Below are 27,899 nucleotides of genomic sequence, written 5' to 3'. Positions count from 1 at the left end.
ATTAATATATAACACTTTTAATCTCCTTTTTTCTTTTAATGAATTCTGCTTATAATTTTCCTTTGTTATACACTTTAAAAGAAGGTAAGGCAACACTCAAAGAGCTGTGTCAATGTCAACAGGATATTTGATCAGATCACTTACTCTTTTAGATCGACTACATAATTCTTAGCGTTGACTAGTAAAATTACATTAAAGTTAAGATAAAATATAATGTTATAGAAAAAAAAGATTTAAAACTGCATTTTTGTTAAACGCAATCTTACGAAGATGGTAGTGGGAGCATTTCCAATCGCAAAATTATCTGTGTTATTAATTAAACAAATTAGTAAACCTATTGCAAATGTTTGCAAGGAAAGAGCCAAAAACAATCCTTTTTTTAGGACATACGTTTGTATGCCGCCTGCACAGTGTTAGTAGTAATTGCATTATCAATACTTATTGTTAATTTAGTTGTCATTATTAATTTTAAAAGTAATTTTCAGTTTACAATTGGTGTGAAGTCAAAGCAAAAATGTGGATATTAAATTTAGGAAAACCGGTTAATATTCCTGTACTTAGTCAAGAAATGGCTATTGAACTTGGAGCAAATCTCCTTGGTGAAACTGTAATTTTTGTTATTGGTGCTGGATTATTACTTATTGAATACAACAGGTGCAAATGTGTATAAATAAGTAAAAAAATTTTACTCAAATACACAATACATTTTTAACATATTAAATATTTCTAGGCAAAGTAATAAGGAGGCAGCAAAAGAGGCAAAGCGTAAACAGGAAATGGACCATATAACTGGAACAATTACAGATCTCTACTTTACAGTTCAACACCAACAAACACAATTAAGGGAATTGGAGAGATTAATACAGTCATTAGGTAAGCATATTTTTTTGGGAAGTAACAAGATGAACAGTGGGTTCACCTGATAATGAGTGTTACGCCATGTTGGTGGGCACCTTAACATTGCAGTGGTATACAAATTTTTCTAATTAAATGTTATATTCCTTGAAATAAAGCGATACTTGTTTTAGTCCCAATCTTGTCTAAACTACTTACATAATTAAATGTATCCATTGTCATACATTGCAATTTTTTAAATATAGTTATTCTGCATATATAGTGTATAATCTACAAATGCTACTTGTGCAACAATGAAAGTCCAGTCAAAAAAATTTGATTATTAGTAAGTAAAATAATTACAGGACAAACAAACATATTTATTTTTTCAGATAAAGGCCCAGCTTCTCCCCCTACACAACCAGTACCACCATCACCATCTCCAGCATCAAAAGAACCTTCAATCCAAAGCCCTTCATCTGCATCAAGTGCTCCAATACCACATAATGTTAATCATAACAGGCATTTCATTACTGTCACTCCTTATCCTGATAAGGGAATTATTTTACAATCACTGAATTATATACAAATGGATGCCTTTAGTTCCCTTTTTAACAATAAGCTTGAAACAGAAACCAAGCCACCACCTAAAACTTCTAAAAATCATGAAAGGGAGCCTGCAATTTTGTCACAAGCCTTGTATAACATAGAAAATAATTTTAGAAGTATGTTTTAAAAAATATAGCCCAATCCTGTTTCAGATGTATCTTCTTAAGTTATTATTTATTTGTAGTGGTTAATACATAGTAGGCATGTATATTTGTCTGTGGGATATAAATATAAAAAAATATAAATCTGCCTTAAATAAATCTGTGTAAGGAATGTTTCTGGTTTATGGTTATAATTTCCTTCTTTTTGTTTTTTATGAAAACACAAGTTTGATTTCTAAATATTTTTTTATAAAACTTTATATAATTCAGTTTCTAGTTTAAAAACTTACTATTGAAATATCGGTGTATAATTTTCAGTAAATTGATAACAATATATACATTAAATATATATTGAAAAACAATGCATTTGTATCATCACATAAATGTATATTTTGCTGAGTGTTTTTGCTTATACTAGGGAGATTATCAACATTTTAGAATAAATATCACATAGTTGATTACAATTTTAAGTATTAATGTTGGCACTTGTGTTTTAGAAAAATAAATCAATTTAATTAAACCTTTCTTTTATTACTTTCATATGTTGTAAGAAAAAGAGGATTTAGGCAATCAAATATGTTGATAATCATATTAGTAACATGTCAAGTTATATATTCCCATGCCCACAATGGTATTGTACAAGTAACTTCTAAACTCAAAGCTGATAGGTGATATTTTTAAGTGTTCTTTTTTGGTGAGAAAATCTAAAATCTTATCTGTACAGTTCTGCTGGTCTTCAACCAGACCCAACAATCTTCTGATTACCATTGCCTAAAATTATAGGAGCACTTGCAATGTACTGTAATTTCAATGGCTTTGAACTTGTGTTAGGATTTAATGCAGAGCTGTAACTCCAAATCCAATTAATAATCTTACAATATGCATTTATACTATTCCATTTGAAGAAAATTCATACAAAAATATGTTTTTGTGTTGTGAAAATGACTGCATAATAGAGAACGGACAAAAATCAATTAAACGATTAAATAACATTTTTACCCTGTGGTGAAGAGAGAGCGCATTAAAATGTCTTACATAGTAAATACAGGTAACCCATCCTATAACATGGTTATTAGTTTCCTAGAAAATACCGTGTGGTATTACTCAGAGCTAGTACAAAAAGGGGGTTACCGTTTCAAAAACTTATTAAAAACCAATATTTTTTTAAATTCGAAAACTTAATTTTTATCAAAAATTTAAAGGTATGCACTACACAAAGTGAAAAAAGGTATTATAATCTAAAGAACCCTAACTTAATGAATTTATTTGTCGTCACTGCTCAGTATCATCAACTAAAAACGTTTATTCATGGAAATAATATCGCCTTTATAATATTCACTTTTTACTCTATTTAAAGTTTGTATGTTTTTCCCTTTTAAAAAATCTGTAATCAAACTTTGCTTTTGGTTCTCACTAGATGATTGTAAATTTGGCGGTATAGAGCAAAACAATTTTGCAACACCTTTTAAATTTTCGACTTCCTTCCGTGGACGAATTCAAGAAAAAAGTTTTAAGGTTTTTCGCTAAGCATAGGCTTTTTTATAATTTTTTAAATGTTATATTCTTAACTGCACAATTTTCATAAAAGCTTGCGTTGCCTTTTCCATCAAATCCATCATCAATCGAAGAATAAATCTTGAATGTCTTTAGTAACCACAGACAAAACCTTCGCCTCCTTTTGATTTAGCAACTTCTAAAATGGCACCAATTTTATTTTTATGTTTCACGCATGTTTTCTGTTTCAACTGAAGTGATTTAGAATTAAGATTAACGTATTTATGATTGATATTTTCATTTCTTTCAACGACCAAGATATGATTTCGATACCATACTTAATTGAAAATTTCTTCCTAGCTTCCATTACGGTAATTAATTTCGAATCAATTGCGTCTAAAATTCACTGTAAAGATCTTACATCAGTGGCGTGCCTAGAACTTTTGCCGCCCGGGGCGATCTCCAGTTTGCCGCCCTTTCTATTATATGTCAATCGAATAGTAGTTTTTAATTAAAAAAAATATTGATATATCACTTCAAAGTAATCATATACACTTTCCAAAAGAAATGATATTTAATAAAATAAAAAAATAAATAAAGTGACATCAAAAAATTTTAGTTAGGAAAAATTGCCGAACAAAGTCGTAAAGATCCTTTTACGCATTCAACGAATTTTAATGAATACAAAAATAAAATTATTACCTTGTTCTTGAATTAGAATCCAAAATTTACACTAAAATGCATTTATATACACCGAGGAATAATATTCGAAATCATAAAGTTAATCATAATTTATATAAATCAAATATTAAACTTATAATAATCATTTATTATTCAAGAAAGAAAATAAATTTGAAATGAAAAAGTTGCTTTTCACAACTATAAGTAAATTTAAAAAATGCCGCCCCAAGGTAAGTGCCGCCCGGTGCGGACCGCACTCACCGCCCCCCCCCCCCCCCCTAGGTACGCCACTGTCTTACATTATATGTTTAAAAGCTATAAATAATACCTTAAACCAATGGTTAAAGCAACGAAATAGCTTTAGGTGATAGGAACACCGTGGATGGCATAAAACATTATCTGACAGTAATAGCGCCTTGAAGACAGTAATAGCGCCTTGAAGACAGTAATAGCGCCTCAAATTTTTCTGCCATGAAAAATACTCAACGCTTGGTACAAAACAATGTGACAACCAATATTTAAATAAATTTCCTGTTTCCCAAGCTCTTAGATTAGCTTGCCAGTTGCAGCCTTACCTGTATGTAAGGTGTTTTTATTTACATCTTTCAGTGCACGAGCATTCAAAGATCTATAAACTAGCAAGGGTTTTGTCATGTATACCCTCAATGCATTACTGCACAAAAAAAATGTTAGACGATTTTTGGACACCCTAAATCCGAAACAGTATTTTTCGTTATTCACGAATAAGGTAGTATTTTACGACATTAAAAACCTGAACCAATGTGTATCATTGCTCGGCTATAATAATAAAAAAAATTTACTGGATACGTCCTAGGGGCTTCATGATCAACCGACACAGACTTTTCTGGGATTCTTGTGCTATGAATGCAAAACGCTTTTTGAAAATTTCAAATCAACTCGCCACAAAATCTAGTTTGAGAGGATTTTCCTTGTTCTTTAAGATGATTGTAAATTTTTAGTCCTTTTTTATGATGTTGCCATCTAATGGCATTTTTTGACAGCAATTATCAATCCCAATACTGAGTTTCTTTTCCATTTTCTCAATTATTGGTGCTCTAGGGTGAGCTGAACGAGGAACTTGAGAAAAACACACATGCATATTAAGCTAAAACTTTTGTAGGCGTTGTCTAATTATTCAGCAGCAATTGGGTGTCCCCACCCTGACTGGAAGTACCCCAATGTCCTATGAGGAAGACAGGCCCTGATTAGAGGATGTTTTTGACATGTTTTTCATCCAGGAATTTAGAAGTGACATTGTGCACGTGGCTTGCAAACTCTCGTGAGCTACTTGATCAGGACGCAAATTAGTCTAAGGCCAAGTATGCGCAAAAAACTCTTATAACTAAACAGTCTCCATTGGTGACTGTCTCAACTGCTGGTTCATGCCATGAACCTAATATGCATCAGGCCTATCGTTGCATGCATGTCTTTTTAAAGCTTTGGCTACAGATACATTGAAGGACATAAATACATTTCTGTGCCGCATCTATGCATAGTGTTATATGTACAAAGAATTTGCTGTTTTCTCATCACATTATAACAAAATCGGGTTATAAGATAGTGTTGTACGAGAGCTACATGTAACTCAAAACCTTAAGAAATAAGTAGCATCTACAAATACATAAGTGTTATCTTTTTTAGTCTGACAATGTACTAACTTTCTTGTTATAAACTGGTTCAAAATTGTTTTCATCACTTATTTAAGGTTTACTTACTACTACATTACTATGTAATTGGTGACCAGTTTTTATGCTGACTGTTATTACACTAGAAACATATATATGTCTACCCAGACACCCAGTCAAGACACGAGATTCCAACTACAATTTTTTTTATTGATAATTTGTAGGTAGGATCATGCACAAAAAATAAAACCATTCATACATTCCACTGAAATTAGATTCAGTGTAAATTAACTAATAGTGATGGGCAGATAAAGTTATTTTAGAACTAAGTAAAGGTCATTATGAGGGCCATCTTTTATATGTATATAAGAACATATTGTCAAGTGAGGTACATATTGAAAGGTAATAGACAAAAATATTAATTTTTTACAGAAATTAAATGAAAGACTGTATAATAGTAAACAATATTTACTTATTATTCATTAACTTTCTAGCCATTCATTCATATATTTACAGTCTTGTGGTGTTATTAGACCCGTGGAACTACATTTAAGTATAAGTGGACATACTCCACAGGGCACTTGTACCAAACCTGGAGGGGGAATAAGTGATTCAATGGCTCGGAATACCTTGCTGCCATCAGGAAACACATTGATTTCAGCTTTCCCATCATAGACTAAAGTGTTTAAAATTGTTATAACATCTTCCACCTCCAGTTTTACCTGAAAAGAAGAAAATTGTAATTAAAACTCTCCCAATCAATACTATGAAAATTTTTAAATGTCATTAGAGTTTTGTAAGGTTTTACATTGTTAGTTATGCAGCAGCATTTATCAAAATGTTTCATTTTGAACATAGACTCAAATTTTCGATCTCTAGTGATGTCAAAAATTTGATTCTTAAATTTAAAAATCAATGGCATATATGTATGATTATGCCAGTTATTCTAATAAAAAAGCATTAACTACAATTATTTTGTAGATTAAAGTAAACAAAAACTACTTACATTACTTATGCCTAAATCTGATATGTATTTTTGTACTTCCACTGCAGACGCAAAAGACTGTGTCCGACCCACAATTGGACCTTTGGGATTATTCTTTATTTTGTCAGCTCTCTGTTGCAAAAACCTCAAGCATTGACGGTTAAGAATATCCACAAATTCTGATTCAAAGTCTTGATCTTGATACCATGCACCACCAGAAATTGATCTGTCTGGTTCTAAATTAAACAACATATATACCTTTTTCTTTGATGCCTAAAAATTTATTTATATCTTTAATAAGCAAATTGTTTACCAAATGTTATACAAACATTTGTAGTAAATATGGGAGACACCTAAATATATCCACTAGTGAAGGTCCTACAGCTGAAGAGATGATGATGAAATTTAATCATAGGTAAGTTAATTAAATAATATATGAATCTGTATTATTAATACAAAAGAAAAAACTCTACATATTTTTTGTAAATAAAGGTATTATTGTAATAATGTAATAGAAAGACTTCTGGGTATTTTATACTTATATTACATGGTAAATATTAATGAAAATTAGTATATTAAACACGATGGAACTGGTTAAGCATATTAATACTATTTTCTGGTTTAGAATAGAACAAGATAATCAACTTATTAAGTTGACTGTATAAAAAAATTGTCTGGTAATCAACTAATCATCTTAAGAACATACAACATAAAATTATTAATTTCACTAGAAAATAATAAGAAAAGTACTCACATTGACACATTTAACAGCTTTTATAACTTTTTTACTTTCAAGACTTTTGAGAACCTTAGTTAACTGTGTGTTGGCAAGATTGGATCGAACCCTGATATCCCGTATCCATATCCCTTTATTTCCAGCCTCTTCAATAAGATTGTACACAACTTTTTCTTCATTGTCAGCACCTTTTACAGCTTGCTTTGAAGTTTGAGCTTTTAACCTTGCAAGGTATATCAATATATGATATATTTTCATAGTGTATAAAAAATATTGTACAATAAAAACATTAATGTGTATGCAATTACATATTTATTTTCTAACAATATGCTAGTCACCTATAACTACATATGAATTACCTGTAAATAAGTGACCCGCCTTGATTATACAAATCAAAAATTCCTTGTTGTAATAAATTATTAATTGCAGCTACAAGCTCAGCGGAAGAAACTTCAGGAACTGCTGCTAACATATCTTTATCAGAAATCCCTTTAGGATTTTTTCTAGCCACATTTAAAATTTTTTCTGAAACAGAGTCGTCACTTTTATTCGCGCACATATTAAATATTAATTATTTATTTTTTTCTTCCGCTATGACCGGCTCATCATGTGCGATATGTGACAGATATGTCAAAGCTTAATTATAGATTACAAATACATTAATTACTATTACTTTTATTATTATTACTACTTTATTAATACTTAAAAATATTGCCCAAATCTAATGGTTATAAAAAAAAATTGTCTTATGAATAACTCTTAAGTATAAATGACGACTAAATGCTTTTCGAGGTTATGCGTCATAAAATATTCAATATAACATGGTTACAAAGAATTTATGTTTAATCCTAGCTCTTGCTTATTTTGATTTTGATATATTCAATATATTATAATAAATTTTAAAATAGTATTTTATAGTTGCGACAAAAATTACAGATGCACATAATCCTTACAAGTTACTTAAGATAGCGATCCCAAAAACGAGGAAACCCCCGTATTACAAGTCGATTGGGGATTGGTGAGGGGATTGGCACATGCGGGGAAAACGAAGGGAATTTTATATTTATATTATACCAAAACGACCGGTAATTGGTTTCTAGTTCACAGACCATTCCGCTCCGTGAACTCAGTACCGATAAGGCTGTAAAAGCCAAAACGGCTAATAGCGACTAATAACATTCGAATATAACCAAAGCACCGTGAACTCAGTACCGATGAAGCTGTAAAAGCCTTAGGGCTAACAGCATTAACTTCAACCGAGAAAAAGCAAAGCAAAGCCGATAAATCGTTCTTTAGCCGTTCTTTTGTTAGTACGAAAATTGAAATTTTATTCGATTATTAGTTAGCATCCTACCGAATACTTTCTCAATATAGGATATCCCTAGTTTGTGTATAGTAAGTAGGTGCACTACTACGTGGGGAAACCTTTTGTCTAGTAACTAACACTATTACTACTCTGTGTAATTGAATCGGTATCATTCTCACTTGTGTCGTGTTCCATCCTATCTTATTTTATATTAGTTAGCATCCTACTGTATACTTTCTCAATATAGGATATCCCTAGTTTGTGTATAGTAAGTAGGTGCACTACTACGTGGGGAAACCTTTTGTCTAGAAACTAACACTATTACTACTCTGTGTAATTGAATCGGTATCATTCTCACTTGTGCCGTGTTCCATCCTATCTTATTTTATAATGTGAAGAGTACTTATGATATTTAAGTACAGTTATAGATAAATGGTTGTAAAAAGGCTGAGATAAAAAGGAATCTGATGATCCTAAGGTAAGTAATTAATAAAATTTGTTTGAATAATAAGCGCCTTGTCAGCAGAATCGCCACTTTTCCACCAATAAAGCCAGATGTCGAAAAACCAGTTTTTACTCATGCTTCCATTCGCTAACGCACCAGTCGCGAAAGGAAGTTCAGTGACTTAAAAAATATTAAAATGGCAAACAGAAACATACTACACGCACACACACGCACGCACGCACCCGCGCACACACACACGATAATTTCCTTGATGACTACTAGAGACGCAATAAAAAAAACGGTTGTATCGTCAAATTTATACCTTCTAAAAATATGCTTAATTGTAAGGTATGGCAAAAGCCTTAATAAAACAAATAAAAACTGCATAATTTTTTCCTTTATTTCTGTGTGGGGAAATGGGTTTTTTTTACCCCGATTTTGGGAAATTGGGTAAAAAGGTATTGGCAGCCCTGCCAAGACCCCTAATTCCCTCTCATATATTTTTTCCCGAAATTCATTGTAGAAATCAATTTAGTATAATATGATAGTTTTCTTTAGTTGAGGTACTTAAGAAATTTATCCATTTCCAATATATATATTAATATACAATAATAAATATATAATAATAATAATATTTCCAATATACAATAATGTTTCCAAAGAAATTTATCGCTACCACTTAAATATTCATATTTTGTCGGCCTGCGAATCGACGAGTCCCGATTTACGCCAAAATATTTGTCTGGTCTTGTAATATTGAAGGACCACAAACTTTGATCCGCTGAAGTAAAATAGGACCATAACTTATTACCTGCTACTAGGAATTTTCCATGATATTGTTCCGTTCTACGGGTGTATAAGATATCCTTGTAATTTTATCAAATACAAGTATTTCGCAATGGCGATACAAAGGAAACAGTCTATTGTACTCAGCATATAATCATTGTTTTATTTCAATTAGGATAGAGAACCTTTTTACTCCTAAATTACAAAAGTCTATGTTGCTATATGTATATTAATAAAATTACCAACATATTTACCAAAGGGACTTTATTTTAAAATTTAAATACAAAAAGGTTAAGAAAAATATTGTAGCTTTTTAAAATAGATTAATTACAGATCTGCTTTGTATTGAGTAATACTGTCTCTAGGGGGAAATTGTGTCCTTAGGATAAACATATGATTTACTTCAGGTGTGGAATCTATAGTTTCTAGGTATCCAAACCAGTATATCACTAATCCTGGGCCAAATCTATTCCAATAACATGATAACTGATCTTTAACATATCCAGAGTGATTTTCCTCATTGCCAAACATTGCTTTGCTTTCTACCCAATTGATTATGAATCCGTCAACAGCTATAGGTACATCAAGTTTAAAATCGGGCGTTTTGTCATATCCTCTAGATCTAAGTATATTTTCATCAGAAAATGTGATATTCATCAACCTTAATTCCCTTTCCAATCTTAGTTCATATTCTAATCCAATTGATCTGAGAAAAAAAGAAATGTCAATTCGAAATATAAATACTGAAAAGGATCAAATCACTATAATAATACATACTGTTTAACCACATCTGCATAATGACTGTACTGATTGTCATTCATAATACCCTGCAAAAATTACAATAATTTAAAATTTTCAGATTACTAATGTTAAAACTGTATCTTCTTACTAACTGTATCTTAAACTGTATCTTACAATCATAGATTGAATGTTCAGTTATAATTCCTAAGAAATAATGGAAGCGGCTTTAATGCGTTACTAATAGATAAATCAAAATGAACTATTTTTAGTCTCCTATATACAAGCAGATGTATGTATCTTACAGCAGAAGCACACATAGTTTATCCATATCATCCTGCTATTCTCTTCCAGTTTTTTTTTAATTACAAAAGTGTTTTTTTATAAAAATCTAACATCACTTAAGGTAAATGTATCACGTGACAACTGTTTGCTTTCAAAAATTACACTACACTATACTGCAGTAGTAATGTAGTGTATGTTTATTGTTAAGTTTATAAGCTAAGACTTACCAAAAACACTTGATAAGCTAAATCCTTGTTTTCAATATGACTTGTGTCTTTAATACATTTCTTGGCTTGTGTATAGTCAGAATAAACATTGTGAAGCAATGATCTCACAAGCAATGCTGGACTTATACCTTGACTCTCAGAAAGTCTGAAAAAAAAAATTAAAAAATGATAGATTATTAAATTTTTAATTTAAATATTTTTTAAGTATCACTGGTGACCAGCTAACAGTTAATTCAGGATATTTGTAGCAGCAGAACTATAATTCTTTGTTTGTATCGAAAACAAAAGGTAGCAAATGTATCATTCTGTACTGTACTGTACTAATAAAGTACTGTGTAAATGATAAATATGCTATTTAGTATATGACATAATTTGCAGTTAGATTAATTTATTCATATATTTCTTATTTAACCTGGTCTCATTACTGCATAAATGCCGTTTTCAGATACTGCAGTTCAGAAGCTCAGGCACAGAAAATGCCTAAGACCTGTTTAAAGGTAGCGAAACACATGAGCTCAAGAAGGAGAGCCTTGGCTTAGGCCGCTACATACCACTATTCTACTGAATTGGGAGGCAACCAGGTTTTTAGATTGGTTAACACTCTATGGAGTGACTACACTCAAAAGCTCCCATGAGAGGATCTCAGTCTTGCTGTAACTTGTCCTTAATATCTGTTAAACATTCAGACATAAAGGCGCTCAAGAATGAACATCTAAACTCTTATATAAATTGAAGAAACTAAGTTTTTATTAGTTTTATTTACAATATTTATTCAATACTTAATTTTTTTATTTATTATGACAAAAAGGAATTAGGACATATATGCAGGTAGTTTGCCATGCAAGACTTAAAAGTTTACTTTTTCACCATTTATCACAGGTATATCATCTAATGTTACAAAGAAAATATTACTAAGTCTTTTGTCTTTTACATCTCTCTATTTTCTGTAATTTTAATGTAGTTGCTTATTAAATGAGGACACAATTGTGTTAAGTCTTTGTTAAGACCTGTGCTCTACAATCATGTCATCTAAAAAAGTTAATTGTAAGAAATACAAATCTAGTCAATTGTGTAGTAAGTTGTTTTTTAAACCATAGTCATTGCTTGTATATTGATATATTTATGAAAACAATTGAGGTTGTAAATGAATTTTATACCTTGTATTGGCATATAAACAAAACTATTCAATAGATTTCAGCTTTCAGACTGTTTGCGTTTCTCCTAGTTAATTTACTTTAATAATCAATATAACTTACTTTAATATCACATCTGCTTTATTTTTGCTTCTCATCAAATCTTCATACAATTCGTAATATTTGCTTGACAACACTGGTGACTTTCTGTAACTTTGTTTCATTGATTTTTGAATCAATAAGGAAATTATACTGCCCAATGTTGCTGATGGTATACTAAAAATAGAACAATGTAATTTGTTAATTTACCATAAGGAAAGGCCACTAGTAGTTGACCATGTACTAGTAGTTGACCGTTTTGTATGAAATTTTAAATAATAAGCGTTGTGTTTATTGTATCTAATTAAAAAATTAATTTGTAAGTAGCTGCTCTCATCTATTTACAACTGCGGAAAGCTCAGAACTAAAGCGCATTGTGAGTAGCAGGAGCCGATAGTTGTTTTTGACAGGGTTCAACTGTGAGGCACGTTTCTTGATTTTATTATCTGATTTAACTAGCGAACGAGTGTTTTTGTGGAGCTATAGAAATCACATAAATAATTTTTTTTTGGTAAGATTTACATTTAAAATATTTCTAAAAGTATTTTCTTTTATGTTCAAGGGTTTCTAACAATATAACTTAACATTTAGTGTTATTGTTTGGGGTGGTCATCTACTGAATGGTTTTTTCAGAAAGTATCAGATTTTGACCGTGGTGGTTAACTGTTGATTCAATTGACTTAGCTTCGATTTCAAAAAGAGTTTCTCAAAACTTAACTGTCTCACAGGCAGCAACGTTGCAGGCCCTTCACAAGAGGAGATACCAAGTCCATTTAGGAGCCTTTTCTTTTATCTTGCGCTTCAAGAAAATAAGAAAAAAAGAATAATGAGGGAAAGCATGCCAATGATTGTTTCCCGAGAATTGTGCCAAAAATATTTTGAAACCAAAAAGAAGAAGAAAGAGGATCTTGAGCAATTGAAGATAGAAAGAGCCACTGAAACACAACGAAAGAAGGAAGAGAAAGAAAAACTAAAGAAAAATGGGGTTAAAGTGGGAAAAAATAAACACATCAAAAGTGTATCAAAGATTCTTTTATCAAAGATGTTTCTTTTTGAGATAGTGTGGTTTCAGGATGCTCAGATGATGAAAACTTAAGGAACTTTAAACCTTCTGGGAAACCGTTATTAAAACAAATGAATGAATATGTTAATTTCACATATGATAATAAGTATTATCCTGGCAAAATAATTAATGTTACTAAACACACTGCAACAATTTCATTAATCAATACAGTGTGGTCGCTTATGAAAAAGGCCCTAGAGACCTGATGTCCTTGAATACCAATGGAAAAATGTGACAACCCCCATAAATGAACCCAAAAAGACCAGTAAAACACGTAATGTTTACTCTGTTCCTAAATTAGATTTCATGTGGAATTAAGTTTCCTAAAGATATGTGTGCCATTTCATTTCTTGATTTCGTGACTGAATATTATATTTTTTCTATGTGAAAATTAAAATTTTAAGTTTTGACATATGTGTGGTCTTATTTACCATAAAAGTAGGTTTTTATTCATATGGTCAACTACTGATGCTAAATACAGTCAATTACTAATTTTTTTCAGATTTTGATTGGTCAACTACTGAAGCAAAAACTTAATATGAATCAAAAAAAATTTAAGTGTTCACAATTTGTTAAATTGAAAGACTTCTTAGCAAAACTTAATAAAGGGTATAAGAATTAAGATATAATAATTAAGAATCCTTTAAGCACCCACTGATATTCTAAAATTTGAATGTATGTGGTCAATAAAAAAAAATTTTAGCAGCGCTTTTAAGTGGTCAATTACTGGTGCCGTTACATTACATATTCTCGAACTTAAAATGCGATATTTTTCAATATATTATAATGTAACTCACTCTGTATATTTCTTACGTAGGTTATTTTCAGCCTTTCGGCTAAATGTGTTCATTTTGTTAAAATCTTGAACTATCGCATTATATATTTTCAAAGGCATAGGCTTCATTCCGGTTTCTGACATTATATGGTTCCCAAATTAAAATTTAAAATTTACATTTAAAAAATCCTCTTTATATTCTACGGTATTCACGACTTTGATCACCACAAATGACATTAAACTGTTGTTTGTTCTGAAATGTAAATTGTTAACTCTTCTCTAAAAGAAAGGCAAAGGAATTATGTTTTGGGTCGCAACTAACTAACCGGTGTCGTTTTTTTTTTCAATTTCATTTATACATGTTTTCTTATGGTAGGGTCACTATTCAATTTCAGCTTACAGTAAAGTATTTGCTGAATTTTAGTTAATTTGAGTCTTGTTATTTTTGCCACTACTCCGTTAATCTTAGAACATATAGATACAATAAAAATTAATGCAGTGTACGTTTTTCCTGTCGTTCTATTTCATCATTATCGATTCTACGTTATCATCATCATGCTAGGTGTTACACACGCACAGCACAGCATAGACCTAACCACGATGATAGGTCTTGCCCTGCCGATATCCAGTGACTTCTCAAAATAAATCTGTGAACATTGTTCTTCAATGTATTTACTATTGAAACTATCAGTTGAGATGTATAGTCATGGGTAGCTTTTCCTTATCAGGCTCTAAAACAATACCACTTGTATTTTTTTATTTGAAAATTCTAATCTTAATATTCAGTAAGGGCAACACAGTTAAATACTAATTATAATAGTAACTTTATTTTAAACTGTCATATGCTTGTTTACAAATTTTTTCATAAAATGACTGACGAATGTGCTAATATTTCATCTCGAACGTGGATGCGTGCAGTGGACCCTATAAATAAGGTTTAGTAGAAGCAATATATATATATACATATACATATATAAATGTGTATAAATATATATGTATATATATATATATGTATATACATACATACATACATATATATATGTATACTTATAAATAATTGTAAATTTTGTTGTATTACATGTTTTTTAGGCTGGATACTCAGATGGCGTCACTGACGGACAAGCAGCAACATACCAAAGCAGTTTCGACGCAGGATATGAACAAGGATTAAATTTTGGATTTAGCTTGGGGATTAGAAACGCGAAGTATGTTTTAAATAACCATGTTTTAAAGTTAAATAAACACGACCAGTATACAAATGCAACATAAAAATATTATTTTCAGATTTCAAGTGGCTGGAACAGGGGAAGAAAATTTAAGGGATCCAAGGAAAATTAACTGTCAGTTTTGTTTAACCAATTCTTCAGAGGAAAATGTAGTAAATTTATTCAATTTACAAAAGGAAAAAAATGATATATATCTACAAAAACACACAGAATGACACAATATATAAATAGACCAAATAAGCTGATTTTAATATGAGCAGGTATCCCTTTTGTGCATGTTAGTAGATTAGGAATAGATTTCTGACTCACAGAAATCACTTAATTATGTAAAAGATGATGGAAGTTTTAAACATTAGAATATATTCCACAGCAAGGTTGTAAACCTTGATGTGGAATATATTCTAATGTTATCTAAAATTCAAGATTGTTCTGAATTGCATAAATCACATCTGTTTCAAAAAAACATTTACCAATTTAGTCTCTATTTTTATTCCTTTATAACCTACATTTTATAATCTTTCCTTTAAAAGAAAAGTTGTGGAACAATATCTATATTGAAAACAATTGATAGACATGTACAACAATTTTTCCTGCAAATTCATGTTACTTTTTGTAATCTATTTCAAGCAGACTAGTAGCATATAGATTAAGTTTATATTAAATACTTCACACTATTTATATAATTTGAAAAAGTGGTAAAAAGAGAAGGGGTAACACAATTAGTAAAGACTGTGCTAATGTATTCTACATTTATTAGTCATCTTTTTGGAAACTATCATACTGCCACTTGCTAGTAATGAATCTAGTAAGATTAAAAGGTAAAATAGTTAAACATACTGAGCTAATGGATTTCATCTTATCAGCCGATAAGACAAACTTTGCAACACAAGTTTCACACAAAGATCACAGTAATGGTCTATAAACTCGGTCTTTCTCTGCCCACATACAGCAACTTCCTTCTTACTTACCTGTGTCCATCTAGTCAAGGGCATACAAATCTTAAAACTCAAACAGACAAGTACAAATGTACCACTACAATGTAAAGAATAGCATCATGAGGAAAATCAGTGATGGAATATAAATAATAAATAAATTGAATATTTTTGAAATCTTATCATTTTATTTCTCTTTATAACTAAAAATATGGAAGGGTAATGTTGCTCACATCCGTAGGATTTATCACCTTCCCCTAAGCTCACACAACAATGCCCAACAAGAGGCGGTGGTCAAAAAACTTTATTACCAACAGCCTTGTCAGAATTAAGGGTAACATTTAAATGGAAAACCATCCTGATGGAAAAGCACATGGAGGGTCTGCAATAGTAATTAAAAAAAATATAAACCATCATGACCCACCAAAATTTGGTACAGAGCATATTTAGGCTACATTGGTGGTATCTGATAAGAATGGTACCTTCATAGTCTCGGCTGTATACTGCCCTCCAAGGCGCAAAGTTAAAAAGTCTGTTTACTGAGCTGCTTTGCAAGCCTTTGTAACCGGTTCGTAGCTAAGGAGACTAGAATTGCAAACACCTTCACTGATGTTCCATGCTTATATCTGCATGGGTGTAAGATCTATCCAAAATATGTTAACAACTATCTGGACTCCAGAACCAAGGCATGGGCCAACCAATCCAAAAAGAATACAAGATCTCTTAGATTTCAATAATACTAAGGAATTGTCACGAATTGACTACTGTTTGGATGGAGCCCCAAACCACATTTCGATGTTCTTAAAAGCCAGTATGACACTGCTTGATGTAGATATGCCGCCATGTCTTTACAATAGGCAAATGGATTGGAAGTCATTCAGAGACATTGTAAGCAAAGAATTACCATTACAAATAGCCCTCAAGACTGACTCCGATATTGACGAGGTGACATTGATGTTGGAGATGAACTCCTGAAGCTAAGAACACTTAACCAAGGCATAGTGGGATTTTACCAGGAATAAGATCACTAAGAGGACTGAAATCACTATCTGCAACCAGACTTCATCAGTTTCGCTTTAGAAAATACCATGGTACATTGGTACAAGTACATGTATATGCCAACTACAGCATTTTTGAATATACAACAGATATTTTAGAGTTTGGCACAAAGGCCTTCTCTTCAAAATAAAACCTCTACTGCCTCACATATTTTTCTTTTATAAAATCTTACCTACAGGTCAAATTGGTCCAAACTAAGGAAGATTAATGGATAGCCCTTTTCTATCCTATACTGGCATTTGTACCACAGGGATTGTTGCTGGGTCCCCAACCTGATGTTCTAACTTTGTCAACATTTGCAGATAATACAGCACAGCCTGTGATTCCATTATATTGTTACAGTATCCGGCGATAAATATTGCACACCGACCTTTGGAAGAGACAATCGGCTAATTTCGTCTTCGTAGAGCGTTATCTCTGTCGCATGAAATACAAACAGTCTGGTATCTATTAGGAGTTGTTAAAACAAGTATCAATCGCTTCTTTTGATAATTATTTTTATTCTTTGCATAAAATACATGTTTCTATAATAAAACCTGACCTCTTTGAAAGCACTGATAAATTGTACAGACTTGAAAAATCAAACATGTGCAACAGAAAATTAAAGCCAGTAGTGGTGAGTATTAAGCGAGACTGGAAAATCCAAACCAACTCGCTGTGCAGCTGACAATCCCTTCTTTTTACTCGTGAGGAAATCCTGCATGAGATACCCCTCCGCTGCGGGGGCAACGAAAGGGTTATGCCGGACTTCTGCCGGCTAAAACCCCACGGTCTTCTTGAATGTCTTTTGTTGTAACTACGGGAACGCTTTCACATACTACCGCAGTTTCAACGGCGGTAGTCCCCGATCACCCCGAATCCGTGACCAAGGCCATGTTAAGGGGATTGGAGAAAAGTATATTTAATTTTAGTATATTTAATAAAAATGGGTAGTGAATGTTGGCAATAAAAAAGGCACAAGAAAAATATATGTGTATTTAATTAATTAAGGGTAGCGGGCAGAAGGCCTGATCTAATTTTGCACCGCAGCTCGGTACTCCCCTGATGGTGGTGGTAGCCAGCCGCACGATCTCCCAGGACTGGTCAGGCGGCAGCAAGTCGAGAGTAGGGAGCGCCGGTAGTTCACAGGAGTGTCGGTTCCGGTGCACGGTTATATGAATTCAACCTCAAATAGTAGGTAATTTTAAGTGTAAAACTGGCAGTGTAAAAGTCGCACCCCTTTGGGGTGCGAGGCGATGTAAAGGTTGTGGCGTGAACTAAATGATGCCCAGAGAATGAATAGGACCAAGACGTGAATTTATAACGTAAATTCTAATTGGCCCCGGCGCATGAGACGTCACGTAGCTGGTGTACGCAACCGACATTTGTGTCGAGTGTGCGTCGGTGCGTGAGACGACACCTAGCTAGTGAACGCGACCGAGGCCATGATCCTTCTCCCGAGCACTGATGTAAAACGCTGTGGCTGGTGCGCGGGCGCATTGGAATTTTTGTTATAAAAACAAAGATCCGTTGAACCAATAGCATGCTCCCACGACCCCACGCCACTTGAGATGTACCGTTACCCGCTAAGGGTTGAACAATTTTTGCTGTATTACGATTTATGAGACGTTTCTCGTGTTTATATTTTTTTGGTTAAAATTTTAACTAAGATTTATGGGACGTTAACTTGTAACGTTACAGTGTGATATAACACCCTCCAACGTCCAGATCTTCGACTGCGGATGGGGAGCTCAGATGTTCTTTCTCTCTCTCTCCTCCGCCTCATTCTGCGACATCACTTTTTCGCAGAAGGCTATACCAGCGCTCCTTGTGACGGCTCGTTCTGTACCGTCTCCTTAACAAAGCCTGGTAACGAGAGGTCATTCCTCACAGCATCGGTGAGTTACCGGCGCAGCTCTTCCCAAGCTGTACACTTCTCAAGCGTATGCTGAGATGTATCCTCTTCGCTACCACAATGATGGCATATCGTTGACGGTTCTCTGCCTATACGATACAGTTACTTACCAAAGCATCCATGCCCTGAAAGCACCTGCACCATCCGGAATGTTAGAGTAACATACCACCAGTTCGTCCAGTCCTCTAGAACCAGACGAATAGCCTCGACTGTGCGAACCCTGCTCTTGGGCTGCTCAATCGTTTCTTCCACCTACTTAGTAGCAACTGTTGAGTAAAGGACGTCTGCGGTTCCAATTCCCCCGGGCGAGGTTTGATCGCAGGCCCGTAACTCCAAGCGCCTTTGATATATCCAGGCCTGTAGTCTGGTCTCAAGATCCCTAGTGGAGATCCCGCTAATGCACATGCTGCTTTATAAGAGATGGTTTGGTAGCCCCTTATAATACCAATAGTCATCACCCTTTGAGAACGTCTGACAAGAACGATGGTACGCTCCTTAAGGGTATCGGCCCACACATGACAGCTAATAATATCTTCAATAAAGCACGATAAAATTCAAAGATATTGACAAAGGAGGAACTTACTCTAAGAGTTCATTGTCGTCCATCACATCTTGTCACGGTCTGTCCACTAATAGCATGATACAAAGGAGAAAAAAAAACAAGTAAAAATGATTTCAAAAATACTATCTTTATTTCTTTTTAAGTTTATTAAAGGTTTTTACCAGACAATATGTAAGACTAAATAAAAAATTAATATTTCAGTAACTTAATATTACATAAGTTTATACATACATAAGTCCACAACTATCTTTGTTGTCTGACTACCCTTCAAAACTTCATATTTTTATTATATTATATGGTCTACTGCAAATCAAATTATGTCTTTCATCACTTTAAGAGAAGAGAACCTTTGGATTAGAGAGAGGTTCACTATTCTAATTGATATGAAAGAAGTTTGTCTGTACATCTGTACCTGGCGATTCCAAATTCGCCAGGTTAGCAAGAAGCCTAGACAAAATATGATGGTTCAAGTAGAAGCTACAGTCATTTTACTTGGTTTGAAAATAAATTTCCATTAAACTTTGTTATAAAAACTTTAATTAAATTCACTTTGCCAATTTTTCTCTGAAATAACCTTTTTTTCAAATGGCTTACATATTTCTTTGCTTTTTCTCTGGCGGAGGCTTCATGTGCTCTTGTTTAATTTCAGTTTTGATATCAATATGTCCTTGCATAGAGCCATTGGTCAGGTCACTGCTGATTGGGTCAACTGGTTCTTGTTTTATTGTAATGTTGTTCACAACATTACCATCTAATGTTTTGTCTTTATCATTTGTATTTTCAGTTTTCACTGTTACACCATTTGCCTGAAATTTTTTTCATCAATTATGTATATTTAAATTGCAGAATATACCTTGAAAATTATATTTATGGAAATTAATATATCTGCAAACATTTGTAACACTTAACATTTTTTTTTATTTATTTCTCTATATATTATTCAATTTACAGTGATGGATGTTTATTACCTCACATTCATAGACAAGATATTTATGTTAGAATTGGTCCATAGCACAATAGCCTTTTATTTCAATCATTATATAATGCTATCACCTATTAGGGATTACAAAAGCACTTATGATAAGAATGTCTCCTTTACACTCATTTTTTCACTATCAAAGCTTTGACCCAAATATTTGTATATGGATTTTAATGAAATAGAGATTTTAGTATTTAAAATATTTAATAAATTGTGTATATATTTAGACAGAGTATAAATTCCTTTATTATATATGATATTAAGAAAATGAAAATTATTTACTTGACTAGATGTAGCTGGAGTAACAGGTAGTGGAAATTGTCTCACTAGTTCTGCCAGTAACATATCCACCCTTTGGCGCTGGAAGAGTGTTGATGGTTCTTCCTTAGGTGCACTACTTACTTCTTTTGGAGCCGACTGACTAGTATTAAAAGGACTGGTACCTATTAAAATGTAATATTCATGGCAGTAAACTCATATTAATTATTGTACAAAAAATAAATAATAAAGTAAATATATATATAATACTGTGGCAATTGTGGCACATTTATTACTAAGCATAATATTGGCTTCTTGCAAGTGAATTTGACAAATAACACTACACAGGCAACTATTAAAGGTGTACAATACGGTAATAATGTGTATATTATGATGCTATTTTTTAAAAATATATCAAAACTAAACTAATTGTACAGGCCCCCCAAAGAGTGGACCAATGACCTAAAGTTGCTGGATTCAGGCAGTATAAGACCAGTAATTGTAGCAATCTTTTGGCTATGCCTTGCTACCACTATCACTATTGAGAGCTATCGGCTCTTCTGATACTGAATAACCACAATATGCAGAACCAAGTCGGATTAGCAATTGAGCACAGCAAGGTAAGAGGCTGTCTTTCTCAACAACCTCTAAACAATAATTCCCTGACATCTGTTAGCCTTGCCTTCTACAATAATATTCTTTGTAGTCTTTATTACAACATTAGTTAAAATAAGTTTACAGTTAAATTATATTGATGCTGTACATGACAACATTGGGAATGAAAAACAAATTACCTGTTTTATTTGCTTTAAAATCCCACCAATAGCCTTTACTTGGATGGTATTTTGAATACATCATGGTTTCCTCAAATGAACACTGCAGGTGATGCACAGCTGAGAGCTAAAAATGTTTTAACTGTTATGAATAATATGGTTTGGAAAAGTTACATGTTCCTCTTATATGGTCATTTAATTTCTTCTTTTATACAAGTAGTTAGCCTTAAAACTTCATTTGAATAAAGCTATATTGTACTTACTAATCTGGAGTTTAAAACACTGGCTAAATCGGGTGCTTGGTAAACTATTCCAGCAATAATATAATAATCTGCTAGAGGAATTACATGATTTGGACTATGTCTTTGTTGCTTTCTTATAACATACAGAATTGGATCTTGCACATGTAATAAAATATATTCCAAGCCAGTCATGTTTCTGTAAAAACAAAAAACAGGAATAATAGATACAAAACTGCATACTTTATATATTTATAGATTGCTACTGTGTATGACAGTTTGTTTCAGTGATGCTTGTCATTATATGTTTATGCTTCAACTATTTGCATTGTTTAATCAACACATTTGCAACTTTTTATTATTAAGTTGTAAAACTACATCCCATGTAAGGGTGATCACTGTAAAATTTTGGAAATAACCTGTTATTACACTATCGCAGCTCACACATCATTACACATACTAATTTATATCTTTTAATAATACATCCACCTATTGAATGCAATAGTTTGATATTTACAATTACATTAAAAATAACGTAATATGACCAAAGCGCTTTATAAATATGTACAGCATGTACAATAAATTGCTTACTGAAGTTGATCCATGCTTAGCCGTTGCATTTTTACCACTTCGTTATTACATGTTCGATCGAAAAATGGATTTGATTTCTCGGAGAAGTAATCCATAATATTAGAAGGATTTAATAGAGGAATCCAGGCAGAATCGTGCCAGGAAAGTCCTAAAGGATTTTCATTTGCAATATGCATGCCGCCTATCCTTCCAGGCATCATTTTTAATTATGACAGGTGATTAAAACTCAGGTAAACAAATAAATAGAACGATCAATTAATTTTCGAGTTTGATCTGGCATTTGGCAATCACATCTTGACAAATGATTTTTTTTAATTATAGAATGTTGATAGTACCGTAGCTAACTTTTCGCCAGTGGTAAGCAAAGCGATATAAATAAGTAAACTAATTTATAAGACTAGTATGAATGCCATAAGAAAAATATTAAAATTTATCTCCTACTTTTAAACATTTTAAATTACAAATATATGTAACTCAAATTAAATTGGGTCGAATTTGTAATGTAATGATAAGTTAATAAATGTCACCTCACCATAAAATTTCACTTAAATATTTCTTTACGGCTTACACTTTTACGATGCATGAATCGTTATCATCATTTCAGTTGGATGTCCATCGCTGGGCATATGGTTTCCCGCATAAATTTAACGCTGTTTCTCCCATTGATGTCTAGACAAAATATTACTGAAGATTTTGCTTCTATTTAAATTTGTCAAGTTTGTTAAAAAAGATCTCAAAGAAATTTTAATTTTTAGATAAATTATTCGATAAATAAATTTAATGCGATAATAAAATTAGATTGGCAATTTAAGATAAACTTAAAATGTTATAACTCAATATATATAAGTACTTTAAAATGTTATAACTCAATAAAGACAGATTGTGTGCATTCGATAGTAGTTCAATAATATATTTGTATTACTAGACCACAAATTTTATTATTGTTGCGCTGTTATTATTAAGTCAGAACCAATTATTGTTTTCCAAGTGCTATAACTTTAGATAATAACTTGTGCTGGTTTATTCTGTGCATTTCTCATTGCCTTTGTGACAAATTGACAATATTGAAGATGACAAAACTAATGCCGACTAAACAATCTTATTCTACTTTAGATTTTTCTTTGGCTTATTTTCTTTACAATGTAAGTGCGTAAGTGAAATCCTCCAGAAACTTAAGTTTAGAAGTACACAAAAACTAAACTTTCACGTGCTGAATAATAACTTCATGAGATTTAGATGCGAAATTTTTGGGTAAAATGATTTACTTACTATGATGAACGGAACCAACAGTGTTGGGTCGTCCAGTTCATTTGTAAACTCTTCCGTAACTACAGATACAAAAAATTCGTCCGATATGAAACTGGAAACTGTAAATCGTGCTACATCATCAAAGGAAAATACTCGTGACAGTTCTGAAGACCTGTTAGATCTCAAAGGAAAAGTCGAGTCAAGGTTATTATCTATGTGGAATAACGTCAAATTTGGCTGGACTGTTAAGTTAAAAACCTCCTTTTCTAAAGAGTCTCCAGTATGGCTCCTAGGACGTTGTTATCATCGGAAATTAAGTCCTAGTGGATCTTTGGAGTCATCAACCGAAATTGGTACTGAAGCTACAGCTCATGACACAGTTGAACAGATATATGGAGAAGGCATTGAGGGTTTTAAATCTGACTTTATAAGCAAAATATGGATGACATATAGAAGGGAATTCCCTCCTATGGCTGGCTCCACTTATACTTCAGATTGTGGATGGGGCTGTATGTTACGTAGTGGACAAATGCTGCTTGCGCAAGCTTTAGTATGTCATTTTTTGGGACGCTCATGGAGATGGTTACCAGAACAAAATATACAAAATGCAAGAGAATTTCAAGAAGACTGTTTGCATAGGATGATAATAAAATGGTTTGGAGATAAGTCATCAGTCAACAGTCCCCTCTCAATTCATCAAATGGTTAACTTAGGTGAAGCTTTGGGAAAAAAAGCAGGAGACTGGTATGGGCCTGCTTCAGTTGCACATTGTTTGAAGGCTGTAATGGCTGCAGCCTCCAAAGAGAATTATGAATTTGATAATTTAGAAGTATATGTTGCCCAAGAGTCAACTATCTACATACAAGATGTAAATTCCCTTTGCCGTCTGTCTAATATTGGTTGGAAATCTCTTATCTTATTAGTACCTGTAAAACTTGGCACAGATAAATTGAATCCAGTCTATGGCCCATGTTTAACATCACTTCTTACTTTAGACTTTTGTTTAGGAATAATAGGTGGTAGGCCTAAGCATTCTTTGTACTTTGTTGGATATCAAGATGACAGACTCATTCATTTGGATCCACATTACTGCCAAGAAGTGGTTGATGTGTGGCAACCTAACTTTTCACTGCAGTCATTCCACTGCCGTTCACCAAGAAAGATGCCTATTAGTAAAATGGACCCATCTTGTTGCATTGGCTTCTACCTTCCCACACAGCATGACTTTGAAACATTTGTTAATGTAATTAAACAATTTTTAGTTCCTCAAGGTATGTCTTCAAGCAATGAATACCCAATATTTACAATACAACATGGATCTCGTAAAACTGTAATGGATCCACCTCAAATGAGATACTCCATTTATGAATCAGAGCTCAATTGGACCACAGCTACTGTGCATGATAGTGATACTGATTTGGAATCAGAAGAATTTGTTCTTGTTTGATGAAATTTCAAAACTGATAGGAAAAAAAAAATTAATATATTTAAGACACTTTCATAAGCAAATGTTATTCGAAAGAGGAATTGAAAGATTTAGTTGTGATAGACTTATTATTTCAATGAGAATTCAAAAAGAATTTAAAAAATATTATTGATGTTAAATGAGTTAAACAACTCTTAAACTCTAAGACCCTATTGTTAAATGTAATTTATTTAATTTCAAGTATAGTACTTTTAATTAGTAATAATTACCAATTTTAAGTTCAATAGTGATTTTGTTTTTTAATTTATATTGTAACATATATCTTACCAAAGATTGAATGTTTGATAAGTATTAAAAACAGTCATTTACATTTTAAGTAGTATCACTAATCGATCATGAAATTAGTAATTCAAAAGTTATTTCAATATAAAAACTATCCAAAAATTAAAAGCATAAATGAAATATAAACATGAAAGTGAAATGAATATGTCATGTAACATTTGTCAGTAAATATGTCACACAATTTAATTGTTAACATATAAATTTAGATATAATGAAATGTATACATAATATTATGTACTTAATATATGTGTTGGTTGTAGAAATGATTTTGGAAGTATAAAGATTTAATTGCTTTTGTTAAATAATGCTCAAATTTTGACTGCTGGTGAAATATAAAAATAACCACTTTGAATGTTTTACTGACACTCCTTACAAATACATAGAAACAATAAACTGTTGTGATAATATACATTTATTCCATTGATATTACTACATTCAAAATACGAAAATTATGTAAAAATATTATTTGTTTTTTAATTATTCCTTTTGAAGTATTCTATGGCATTGTAAACAAAGTGAGGTGCTATATTGTGCAAAGGATGTACTCTGTTTAGCTCATTCAGTGGAGTACCGACAATGAAGGGCTCCCCAACATTAGTACCATGTTGTGCTACTGATAATCCACTCAAAGTGTAGCATGTGTGATATATATCTCGAGGCCTGAAATTGTAAGTGATTAGAACATTATTTTATTTTTGCGACCCTATTATTTTAAAAATTAACACTTAATTTTTATATGACACATTACCAAGACTACATGTGTAAATTAATATAAACTCATAATTTGCCTCTTAGATAATCATCAACACCATATCAGCTTAGAGACACCCCACACAACTGCAGTTACTTCCCTCAACCTAAACTATATAATTAGTCCTCCTTGTGGGGAGCCTACCCAATTATGCTTTTCAGATAAATGTATGTATGTATATAATATTCAATTATCTTAAGATCTTACTTTCCAGGTTTGTCAATTAAGCCTCCATCTGGTGATTGACAGCAGATGATAATGTATTCCTGTAAGGCACCTTGGTTAAATAACACTTTATCCACTAGTTGTTTATTTTCTGAAACAAGCCCAATTTTTGTTAATAATGTATTAAGTAATAGCTTTCTCATATCATTATAGAAAAATAACTTACCAACCTTGGGAAATAATTGCGCTTATGATAGGAAAGATTGCTCCTTGCCAAAATGAATAGCAGCCATCAACTAGTTTATTAGTTCTTCCTTGGAAACCTCCTTCAACACGCATTTGTCTATTTACACACCATCTAAGTAGAGAATCAATATCACATAGGTGGGCTCTATTCAGAAGTGCTAAACTTGCAACACCACAAAATGCATAGCCCCCATGTGCTTCCATTCCAGGACATCCACCAAAGCCGCCTTCGTAAGTCTGACAACTAACAACCCATTCTGCAGTTTTATCAAATAAGTTATCTGAATTTAAATTAGTTAGCTTTGCAACACTTATGGCACAATATGCACCCCGGATATCATGTTCACCACCATTATGGAGTGCAAATGATCCATCTTCATCGCGCACTGACCATAAGAACTTTTGCAAGGACTTTCTATTAATTGATTCATAAGCTTCATCAGTACCAATAATACAAAGTGCATTAATAGCTGCATATGTTGTCCCTAAATGTGCAAATTGATGAGGACCACCACCATATCCCCCATCTGGGTGTTGACAACGTGATAAAAACCAAACCACATCTGATAAAATATTTGCATCTGGTAGGTCATTCAAGGTCCATAGAGCATGCAAAATCCAATAAATGAGCCATGGTTGACTAGCCTCCAAACATCTATAACTTTTAGGTAAATGTAAGAGATAATTTTTTAATAATTTGATGTGTGCATTTCTATGTAGTTTTGGTAAGTTAGGGTCAATAGACGCTTTACATTCAAAGGATTTAAATATCTTTAAAATCATAGATTCCACGTCAATCTGAAAATTATAATCATAGACTTGGTTAAGTAACGTAAATAATATGGCGAATATGGTTGGCATGATGTACACATACTTGTTCTGATGATGTATTCGTAATAACATTTTCGTCTTCATAGTTTTCGGCAGTAATATCACTGAGAATACGAATGTAATTTTCCATTTTAGTTAGTTTTATTGCCTTAAGCATAACATTTGTCTGCTCTTATATTAAATTCATTATAAGTTTCATCTTGAATCTTCTTATTAGGTAAATATAAAATAATTTTCAATTTTGATTACAATTCTCTTGTTTATAATAGTATATATGATTTTATACAAAACATTGAAGTTATAACCTTAGTATAACTTGAATATGGTAATTATTGCCAGTAAATTATTTGAAGATGTTTTGGTAAGCGTTCCGACATTATATAATTTGATAAAACTGTAGTAGTTTGCATCAATAACTATTTTTTTAAGTATAA

General features: G+C 32.3%; 6 protein-coding genes across 7 annotated transcripts; 2 read left to right on the top strand and 4 right to left on the bottom strand.

Annotated features, from left to right (window-relative positions):
- The first annotated feature begins 144 nt into the window (after positions 1–144).
- On the top strand, positions 145–1,766 carry LOC137919892 (optic atrophy 3 protein homolog). The gene is made up of 4 exons (XM_068763113.1): positions 145–412; positions 486–654; positions 731–873; positions 1,227–1,766. The coding sequence occupies exons 1-4, from the start codon at positions 271–273 to the stop codon at positions 1,568–1,570; spliced, it is 798 nt and encodes a 265-aa protein (XP_068619214.1). The 5' UTR covers positions 145–270; the 3' UTR covers positions 1,571–1,766.
- A 4,069-nt stretch (positions 1,767–5,835) lies between these two features.
- Polr3F (RNA polymerase III subunit F) lies at positions 5,836–7,765 on the bottom strand. Its single transcript, XM_068763135.1, has 4 exons — positions 7,446–7,765; positions 7,105–7,309; positions 6,372–6,623; positions 5,836–6,087 (listed from the first exon to the last, which is right to left on the bottom strand). Exons 1-4 carry the CDS (start codon positions 7,643–7,645, stop codon positions 5,848–5,850), a joined length of 897 nt encoding a protein of 298 aa, XP_068619236.1. The 5' UTR covers positions 7,646–7,765; the 3' UTR covers positions 5,836–5,847.
- A 2,107-nt stretch (positions 7,766–9,872) lies between these two features.
- On the bottom strand, positions 9,873–14,215 carry LOC137919913 (CDAN1-interacting nuclease 1). The gene is made up of 5 exons (XM_068763133.1): positions 13,966–14,215; positions 12,130–12,282; positions 10,874–11,018; positions 10,401–10,450; positions 9,873–10,329 (listed from the first exon to the last, which is right to left on the bottom strand). The coding sequence occupies exons 1-5, from the start codon at positions 14,085–14,087 to the stop codon at positions 9,951–9,953; spliced, it is 849 nt and encodes a 282-aa protein (XP_068619234.1). The 5' UTR covers positions 14,088–14,215; the 3' UTR covers positions 9,873–9,950.
- A 5,546-nt stretch (positions 14,216–19,761) lies between these two features.
- MED6 (mediator complex subunit 6) lies at positions 19,762–22,735 on the bottom strand. Its single transcript, XM_068763121.1, has 5 exons — positions 22,457–22,735; positions 21,890–22,064; positions 21,648–21,753; positions 20,878–21,038; positions 19,762–20,422 (listed from the first exon to the last, which is right to left on the bottom strand). Exons 1-5 carry the CDS (start codon positions 22,654–22,656, stop codon positions 20,207–20,209), a joined length of 858 nt encoding a protein of 285 aa, XP_068619222.1. The 5' UTR covers positions 22,657–22,735; the 3' UTR covers positions 19,762–20,206.
- A 689-nt stretch (positions 22,736–23,424) lies between these two features.
- Positions 23,425–25,586, top strand: Atg4b (Autophagy-related 4b). Its single transcript, XM_068763046.1, has one exon. It carries the CDS (start codon positions 23,727–23,729, stop codon positions 25,149–25,151), a length of 1,425 nt encoding a protein of 474 aa, XP_068619147.1. The 5' UTR covers positions 23,425–23,726; the 3' UTR covers positions 25,152–25,586.
- A 290-nt stretch (positions 25,587–25,876) lies between these two features.
- Positions 25,877–27,755, bottom strand: Fntb (Farnesyl transferase beta subunit). 2 transcript variants are annotated; one of them, XM_068763036.1, is made up of 4 exons: positions 27,509–27,755; positions 26,619–27,432; positions 26,431–26,539; positions 25,877–26,132 (listed from the first exon to the last, which is right to left on the bottom strand). In XM_068763036.1, exons 1-4 carry the CDS (start codon positions 27,620–27,622, stop codon positions 25,946–25,948), a joined length of 1,224 nt encoding a protein of 407 aa, XP_068619137.1. In that variant the 5' UTR covers positions 27,623–27,755; the 3' UTR covers positions 25,877–25,945. The 2 variants fall into 2 exon arrangements, with proteins under 2 accessions (XP_068619137.1, XP_068619136.1); XM_068763035.1 differs by having other exon boundaries at positions 26,619–27,755.
- Positions 27,756–27,899: the final 144 nt, after the last annotated feature.

Source organism: Battus philenor, unplaced genomic scaffold (assembly GCF_028537555.1).
Source record: "Battus philenor isolate CCGP_79_NKW_IND1 unplaced genomic scaffold, ilBatPhil1.0.hap1 SCAF_17, whole genome shotgun sequence".
Classification (NCBI taxonomy): domain Eukaryota; kingdom Metazoa; phylum Arthropoda; class Insecta; order Lepidoptera; family Papilionidae; genus Battus; species Battus philenor.
The sequence above is the reverse complement of the archived record's forward strand: the minus strand, read 5'-3'. Positions and strand labels throughout refer to the sequence as shown.

Coding starts and splice junctions, on each gene's coding strand:
- LOC137919892 (XM_068763113.1), top strand. CDS start 271: ATGGTAGTGGGAGCATTTCCAATCGCAAAATTATCTGTGTTATTAATT. Junction 655..730: donor TTACTTATTGAATACAACAG/GTGCAAATGTGT, acceptor AAATATTTCTAG/GCAAAGTAATAAGGAGGCAG. Junction 874..1,226: donor GAGATTAATACAGTCATTAG/GTAAGCATATTT, acceptor TTATTTTTTCAG/ATAAAGGCCCAGCTTCTCCC.
- Polr3F (XM_068763135.1), bottom strand. CDS start 7,645: ATGTGCGCGAATAAAAGTGACGACTCTGTTTCAGAAAAAATTTTAAAT. Junction 7,310..7,445: donor GGCGGGTCACTTATTTACAG/GTAATTCATATG, acceptor ATACCTTGCAAG/GTTAAAAGCTCAAACTTCAA. Junction 6,624..7,104: donor AAGCTGTTAAATGTGTCAAT/GTGAGTACTTTT, acceptor ATAAATTTTTAG/GCATCAAAGAAAAAGGTATA.
- Atg4b (XM_068763046.1), top strand. CDS start 23,727: ATGATGAACGGAACCAACAGTGTTGGGTCGTCCAGTTCATTTGTAAAC.
- MED6 (XM_068763121.1), bottom strand. CDS start 22,656: ATGATGCCTGGAAGGATAGGCGGCATGCATATTGCAAATGAAAATCCT. Junction 21,754..21,889: donor GTGTTTTAAACTCCAGATTA/GTAAGTACAATA, acceptor AAACATTTTTAG/CTCTCAGCTGTGCATCACCT. Junction 20,423..20,877: donor CTCCAGCTACATCTAGTCAA/GTAAATAATTTT, acceptor AAAAAATTTCAG/GCAAATGGTGTAACAGTGAA.
- Fntb (XM_068763035.1), bottom strand. CDS start 27,549: ATGAAGACGAAAATGTTATTACGAATACATCATCAGAACAAGTATGTG. Junction 26,540..26,618: donor AAGCGCAATTATTTCCCAAG/GTTGGTAAGTTA, acceptor GGCTTGTTTCAG/AAAATAAACAACTAGTGGAT. Junction 26,133..26,430: donor TTAATTGACAAACCTGGAAA/GTAAGATCTTAA, acceptor TTACAATTTCAG/GCCTCGAGATATATATCACA.
- LOC137919913 (XM_068763133.1), bottom strand. CDS start 14,087: ATGTCAGAAACCGGAATGAAGCCTATGCCTTTGAAAATATATAATGCG. Junction 11,019..12,129: donor AAAGCAGATGTGATATTAAA/GTAAGTTATATT, acceptor TTTTTTTTTCAG/ACTTTCTGAGAGTCAAGGTA. Junction 10,330..10,400: donor TATGCAGATGTGGTTAAACA/GTATGTATTATT, acceptor TTTTTTTCTCAG/ATCAATTGGATTAGAATATG.